Here is an 8099-nt window from a genome sequence, read left to right on the forward strand (position 1 = left end):
TATATATATATATATATCTCAGTCTGCCCCTTGAGTCTTGACCTTTCCTGACCTTACCTCTCCCTGTCTGTAGATGGGTGGCATGTTTCACCAATGAGTCCTCTGGAACTGTGGCTGGTGATTTTGTTGATCAGAAGTCTCAAGTCTTGCAGTGAGTTTTCTTTATAATATTGTTGTTATTGTAAAAATTGCTCCCCTGGTTCTGCTCACTTCACTCTACCACAGTTTACATGATTCTTCTCAGGTTTCTCCAAATCTCTAAAGATAGCTCTGTGCATCTATATAAGCCATCCTACTTTGCAAAATGTATTTCTTTCTCATCCTGCCTGTCAGAAATCCTCATGAATCCTCAGTTCCTTTGAGGACCAGCTCAGGTGCTATTTCTTCTGTAAAGAACCTTCCCTGATCATGCCCATTGTTAGTACTCTTTTTCAAATTTTCACAAAGTACTTTTCCCTTGATCTCTCCTTTGTTTTCTTCACCCATCTTATAATTATATATCTGTGTGCCTGATATATGTTCCTAGTAGAATATAAATTCCTCGGAGACAAGATTGTTTTATTTTTTAATAGACTCAGCTCTCAGAGTGTTTTCCTAAATATTTGTTGAACTATTTTGACAAAAACACTCCCAATTAAAGATGCAAGATAATGGCTCCTTATGGAAGAAATTAACAAGATTGTGATATTTTGATAGCTAATACTTTGGTATTTACTGGTCTGTTGTGATATACTAGAAAAAGTGCTGGTCTTAAGAGTCATGAGACAGAAATTCTACTTTTAACATTGGTTTTTCTTATTGTGTTCCCTGGGCAAGTTCACTTAACCTCACTATGCCTCAGTTTCCACAACTGTAAGATTGTTAAGTCATTTTAGTTGTATCTGACTTCATGACCCCATTTGGGGCTTTCTTGGCAAAATACTGAAGTGGCCTGCTGTGTCCTTCTCCAGTTCATTTTACATATAAGGAACTAAAACAAATAAGGTTAAATGACTTGCCTAGGGTCTCACAGTAAGTATCTGAGACCAGATTTTGAACTCAGATGGGTCTTCCTAACCTCAGGCAGGGCACTCTATCCATTGTACCATCCAACATCTATAAAGTCTGGGGTTTGGAATCTCTGAAGTTCCTTTCAGTTCTCTCATTCCTTGATTGTAATTTTCTAAATGGTTCCAATATTCTAAAAGTCTCACCCATCTATATTGTTAAAGGGAAAAAGAAAAGATAAGTCAAAGGAATTTGAAGTTGTTTTTTAATAGCTGAAGTATGGGAGAAAGAAAAGAAATTGTAACAAAATTTTTCTTTACTAACTTCTTTATTACTGATACTAAATGTTAATCATCCACAGAAACACTATAACTGAAAAGTACAGGAATGATGCTAGTTTCCACATTGGTTTTAATTTAGTCACCGACTTTGTGATGCAAGCAAACACTTGTACATTGCTGGTATCCATTTGGGGGTAGGAAAGGAAAGGAGAGGAATATGGGGGGAAATGATGGGTACTATTAAAAATTACCTAGAATCAGAAGTATGATAATCAATCACATAAAAATGGCATGTATTGTTCAGGCTCAGTGTATAAAACTAGAGATCAGGATTTGGTAGAATGAAAGGAAAAACCTTTCTCAAGATTCTGACCTCCCTCTACTTCTCGTCTTGCAGATATCATATACTGGTTGGGGAAGAAGCAAACTTACAAGTATCTGAGATACTTCATGTGGTTACATGTTTTAACTTCCAACTTAGATGTGACATATCATTCATAAGGCATATATAAATGCAAAAGCCCTTATATAATAGTGGAAAAACTTTGATTTACATGGTTTCCTATTGGACCCTCTTTATTTTTAAATTTACTTCCAAGTTGTATTTTATTATGTTTCTTATTGTGTTTATGGTAGAGACCTAAGAAAATAATGGAAAAGTGTCAATAATGGAGATTAAACTTAATAGTGTGTCTTGTGTGCCATTCCTACCACCCCAAGCCAGTAGTTAAACATTTACCAGTACACCATTGATTCAATTTTAACTTCTATAGGAATAAGAAAAATTCCTTATTATATACAATTCAATAATAATACAATAAATTCTCTTTAAACATGTGAGCTGATAAGTAATAAATACAAAAGATAACACAGATTTCTTTATACTTCCTGACAAAAACATTTTAGGACCTTGAGTTTTCTTGAACTTCTTGGTATAATTATAGCCAAGAAAAGCAAAACAAAACAAAATCAAAAAGAATACCCCCCCCAACACACACACAAATCTCTATAGCTATCTTTTTTTTCAATTTGACTCACTGTGATTTCTTATGTGTAAAGATCTTCTAGGAACCAACTCCCTCTGACCATTCAGATAGGGGATTGGCTACTCTGCCAGTTAGTCTTAGAGAATTGTCAACTTTCTTATCCACCTTTAGAGTTATCAAAAGCCACGTGTAGTAAGTGTACAGATGTGTCAGATATAGCCAGATGATTACTCTACGTACAATGGTGGAATAAAAATCCTTATGAAAAGTCAGATAAGAGTGGGTGCAGGTCCCAGAAGCAGGAAAAGTCAGCTATGTCCACTATTTGTTTTTCTTCTATTGAAATTAAAAATAGCCACCTGAAAGACAACACACATGTCATAAAAGGAGAATCTATCAGGAATCTTTCACTAACATAAATAACAAAAGCAGTTGAATGAACCTCCCTTTAAAAAAAAAGTATCCATTTTTAAATCTATGATTTTAGCATAGAGAAGTTGACATGGCAAAATAAACTTTTGGAAAGAATCCTTAATTATTCCATAAAAGCACACCCACTTTTACTTTGTCACAGGATACTATTTATAAAGCAAGAATAATTTATAAATGTTTCTAACATATCAATCAAGCTAAGATGGTAAAAATGGAAGCCAAAAAAAAATGCTTTAGAACCTGCTGGGGGAGAAATACCAGGTAGGTCTTCCAGGGCATTTCTTGGTTGCCATTATGGTAAGGTCTGCCATTTTTGGAAATAGGAGTGTCAGAAAATAGATTATAATGAGGAGTACTTAGCATATGTCAGTCTCTTTAAGACCCAATGACATATGTCTTTCACTGAGGTTGGGGTGTTAACTTTCAAAAGAATAATAAATATAATTTTTTATTCTTACTGTTAAGATCCCAAATTATTTTTATAAAAAGAATCTTATACCAGTCCATAAATTAGAAAGCTCAAACTTAAGACCAAGGCAGATATTTGGTATCAATTCAGTTAAATTGTCCTGGTGTTCAATTTTATTTATTCATTTTAATTATGTTTTTATCATTAAGATAAATGTGTGGCACACTCCTCAAAAAAAAGATAGCTCTGAATCTTCCTGGGTTGTTTTAACTTATTTTATTCAAAAGATATTATGCTAACTGTATATTATTATAAGTTGTTTCCTTTGTAAGTATGGTATTTCATTTTTAGAATGTAAAAACATTATTCTGAGAAGGGGTCCATAGTAATCTGCTAGTAAATTATCCCAACATTCAATTATTTCTTTAAATTTTGTTTTTCTACATTATTAAGTATAAGCTCCACTCCTCGGGGAAAAAAAGTAGCTCTAAAAAAAGTCTTCGGGTTCTTAATCTGAGATCTCTAAACTTATTTAAAAAAATTTTAAAGCATTTTGATCACTTCACTTTGTTTCCTTTGTAATCCTATGTATTTTATTTTATGAATTTGAAACCATTATTCTGAAAAGAGGTCCAGAGATTTCAACATACTAAGGGGTCCAAGACACGCAAAAAGGCACACTTCTTCTGATCTGATCTGACATTTCATCATACCTAAAAGAATGCTGCTTTCAGTTTGGATACTATTATTTTAATATATTTCTACATATGCAAGCATTGCAATATTACAATCAGCAATTCTTTACATTTTAAAAACTAGACTGTAAATTACCTTATTCAAATACAACTAGATTAGGTTTTAAAGATAATGATGATAATTAACGGAGTCAACTTGTTCTTCTAAGGAGAAAAAAAAGTGTTTTTCATACAAGTATTAGCAGCATCCCTTTTGTATGATGGATCTACTTGTGCTTTCTAAGTCTGGGAACAAAATGCTCATTTTTACCTGAGCAGAGACTCCTTTCAGCCTCTCAAGTAATTGGAAAAGGAATTTTTCTGCTCCTCATAATCTGCAAATGCTGAAGCCATAGGATCCGAGTGGAAAGAGGAAGGCCAAGGCTTCTCATTGTTTATGTAGAAAGCATTTGGAAACTTCTCAAGATCAAGACCTCTTCTCAAAAAATATGCCTGGAGGGTTCTGAAAAACTGAATAAATAATTAATACTTTCAAAACTGGATGTCAAGTTACACCTCAAACTAGAGCAATATTTTTTTTTCTTTTCTCTCAGTGTTTCTGATATCACTTTAATGCTTAAAAGGAATAAAATATACACTATATTAGTAAATATTAATGCTACATAATATTTAAATAGATAAATAACAGATATTAATAAAATATTAAATACAATATATAAAATAAAATTAAGCCTTCTTTTAAAAAAAACAACAACCCTTACCTTCCATGATTCTTGATTCTTAGCAGAAGAGCAGTAAGGGCTAGGCAATTGGGTTAAGTGACTTGCCCAGGGTCACACAGCTAGGGATTTGTCTGAGGTCAAATTTGAAACCAGGACCTCCCATCTCTAGGCCTGGCTCTCAATCCACTGAGCCACTCAGCTTCCCCCCTACCAAAGTTTCTTTTTAAAAACACTTTTCATTCTTTATTACATCCCTCTCATACATATATATATGTATATATATTTATATATATATATATATATGAGACACATTTTTTATGCTTTTACTTTCTGTCTTAGAATTGATAGTAAGTATTGATTCCAAAGCAGAAGACTAGTAGGGGTTAGGCAGTTGGAATTAAGTGACTTGCCCAGAATTACACAGCTTGATGTGTCTGAGGTTAGATTTGAACCCAAGACCCCCTGTCTCAAGACTTGGCTTCTATCCATGGAGTTACCTAGCTGCCCTTATTTTCCTATATATTTTAACCCTACATGATGCCAACTACAGTTTAAAAAGGCCACATTCTGAGGCCCCCTTATAGCATTTTGATTGAGATTCAAGTGAGAGAAATATGGAAGCCAATCAAGCAATAAACATTCATTAAGTACCTGCTGTGTGCCAGGCACTGTGCAAGGTGAGAATACAATGCAAAATGAAACAAGAATGGATACATTTCTGAATATACACAAACTATATCTAACAAAGTCATTGGGGGTTCCCTAATGACTAGGGGGATTGGGAAAGGCTGAATATCCATGTTGGCATTTGAGCTGAGCTTTGAGGAATACAGATTATTTAAGAGCACTACAATCAGGATCTTGAAGTAAATTATTCTCCTTTCAGTACCTATGACTATTGAAATGGGTGGCAACTTGGACTTCAGAGTAATCAGAATTTTGAGTTTCTCTATGGCAACTGCTAACAAAGGTATAAATTAGTACCATCTGTGAAAGCTTTTTTCAGACTTGGACTTTACAAATGTCCTCTAGTATGTGAACCCAAAAGGCTTGTGAAATAGTTTCATTTTTTTCCAAAATTCTATTGTTACATTTTTCTTTGGAAAGGACATATGTGTATGTGTATATAAAGAAAGAGGCATACATATCTTTAAAAATTCCATTCTATTCACAGTATTTGCACATTTGAATGGGACTTCATTTGTTCTTTGAGATAGTCATCATACTTTCCATATGACTTTGCATTTGAAATATTGCCTGGGAATGAATGCCAATATTCTATCAGTTTTCACATTTTCCATAGCATCTTTGAAGCACTGAGCATATACCACCTCTTTTATCATTGGGGAAATCTAATCTGAGCAGAAGCAATTGCCCATTTTGGTCTTGATTTTGTGACTGTATTAGAAATGGAGGCTAAACATCCAGTAGATTAACTGCATTTTTAAGATCATTTCCACTCACATTGAAATTGACTTGGAATCACAGAAAAATCAGTCAACGAGAGCAAAGACTAACTAGATAGATATTAGTGGAACAATCTCATCACGTCATTGTTACTTGACACATATCATTGCTACGACTCTTAACCAGAATTCCTAAAGCAGTGTATACAAGAGCTGAACAATACCTGGGATTCCCTTGTCACAATGAAATTGTCTTACCAGGTCTCTGTTTCTGGGATTGTCTAGCGATTTCCACTTCTCCTCTCCTCTCAGTGGGGCTCCTTGACCCTGCCTCACTGGCAAGAGTGCTACGCACAGAGGCAGCAGAAACATCATCGGGGACATGCTGAAGGGATGCATAGACTATAAGAAAGGAAGAATGAGGAAAGGCAAGTAGTTATAGTCAGCAGAGGGAAAGACAGGAATTTGGTAGGGAAAGGTAAGAAGAGGAAAAAGAGAAGGAGAAGAGAAAAAGAGTGAGGAAAAAAGGAGATAACAGTTCACACAAATCTCTAGAGAACTTTTCACTTAAAAAGGAAGAAAAAACATCCAGATGTTTGGCATGAAGTAGCCCATGAAAGAAAAGGAATTAGGACAATGTAAAAGCCTGATTGTGCTTTTGTTGTCCTTTCAAAGAAGTGCTCTGCTACAAGCCCTCCCCCCAAAATTGTTCTTTTAAAGGAATAAATCTGACACAGATTAGATTATCTCTCCCTGCAGAGTTTAGAGCCTAAGAAATCCAATGAACACAAATATATAGGATGTATACTGACTTGGGAAGCCATAAACATCACTCACAAGAATCCCAAATTGTTTTCTCCCATAGGACAAGAAAGGAAAATCACACACAGATAGAGTTAAAATAAAGCTTACCAGAGAGTTTGGCTTTGCCTGGCCCCTTGTTGGTTATACCCTGCCTGCAATCTGCAAGCAGAGTCGTCTGTACTTATATCCCTAGTGGACTAGCAGTGGGTGGGTGTCACTGACGTTAGCAAGGGGAGTTAAAAAATAAAGTAATGATTCCATTTTTATCCATGACAAAAAGACCCTTGAGAATATGATCCTTAAGGTACTTCAATGATAACACAAAATCCATTTGCCTTATGAACTAAGCACACACCCCTATGAACCATAGAACATTTTATGTGAACTGGACAAAAAAATGAGAAACAAGACAGGTATTTCTTCTGCATGAGAAAAAAAAGCCACTCCCTCTCTTTCTGAAATTAAAGAATTCTTTATATATATATATATATATATATGTGTGTATACATATATATATATATATGTATATATATAGGTTAGGAATTTGAGAATGATTTTCCAACCAAACAATCATCTTTTCAAGATACTAGAATTTCAAAGAAGCAATATTTTAACTAAAATATTTTATTAGAGACAGTTATTATTTTTAATCTACAACATATTGAAGGCACCAAGAGTTTAACAACAGGCATGAAATTAATTGCTAATAGGTGAAATAGTGAGATAGGAGAAAGTGATTTGTGCATAGATATTTGCTACTTTTAAATGAGTGCTTCTTGTATTTGTATAAATTGTAGAGAATTATTTATTTATCTCATAGTTATAATTTTCAAGCAAATATTTTTTGTCGAAAAGTTTATGGCTTAATGTTTGAGGCCTTGAATGTCAGCATCTAAGGAAATTACAATACAATGTAGTAAGAGAATAACCTTCTTGGTGGCAGCTGCTCAGATGGTAGGCACAGAGACCCTTCATTCCAAATACTTCATCCAGGATGGATCTGCTGGTGCTACCTTAGGGCAACTAAATAGAAGTGGATAGGAGAATAGACTTAGAGTCAGGAAGTCTGGAAATTAAATCCAGTCTCAGATACCTATTAGCTGTATGACCCTGGGCAAGTCAATTAACCCTCTGCCTCAGTTTCCTCTTTCTGAAAAATGGTGATAATAATTATATCTACCCCTTGAAGTTGTTGAGGATAAAATGAGATATTTGTAAACCTTTGTAAACCTCAAAGCACAATATAAATATAGCTATTTTATAATAGTTATAAAATTAACCCTCTGCCTCAGTTTCCTCTTTCTGAAAAATGGTGATAATAATTATATCTACCCCTTGAAGTTGTTGAGGATAAAATGAGATATTTGTAAACCTTTG

The 8099-nt window shown here is 34.3% G+C and overlaps 1 protein-coding gene across 1 annotated transcript; it reads right to left on the minus strand.

Moving 5' to 3' along the window:
• Positions 1–4116: 4116 nt before the first annotated feature.
• C4H2orf66 (chromosome 4 C2orf66 homolog) lies at positions 4117–7030 on the minus strand. Its single transcript, XM_007494553.3, has 2 exons — positions 6177–7030; positions 4117–4300 (listed from the first exon to the last, which is right to left on the minus strand). The coding sequence occupies exons 1-2, from the start codon at positions 6315–6317 to the stop codon at positions 4118–4120; spliced, it is 324 nt and encodes a 107-aa protein (XP_007494615.1). The 5' UTR covers positions 6318–7030; the 3' UTR covers position 4117.
• Positions 7031–8099: the final 1069 nt, after the last annotated feature.

The sequence above is a fragment of the Monodelphis domestica genome, chromosome 4 (genome assembly GCF_027887165.1).
Source record: "Monodelphis domestica isolate mMonDom1 chromosome 4, mMonDom1.pri, whole genome shotgun sequence".
Lineage (NCBI taxonomy): Eukaryota > Metazoa > Chordata > Mammalia > Didelphimorphia > Didelphidae > Monodelphis > Monodelphis domestica.

Bases quoted from the DNA above. Each gene is read 5' to 3' on its own strand.
- C4H2orf66 (XM_007494553.3), bottom strand. From the start codon at position 6,317: ATGCATCCCTTCAGCATGTCCCCGATGATGTTTCTGCTGCCTCTGTGC. The intron at 4,301-6,176 runs GTAAGACAATTT...TTATTTATTCAG, and splicing joins ATCCCAGAAACAGAGACCTG to TTTTTCAGAACCCTCCAGGC.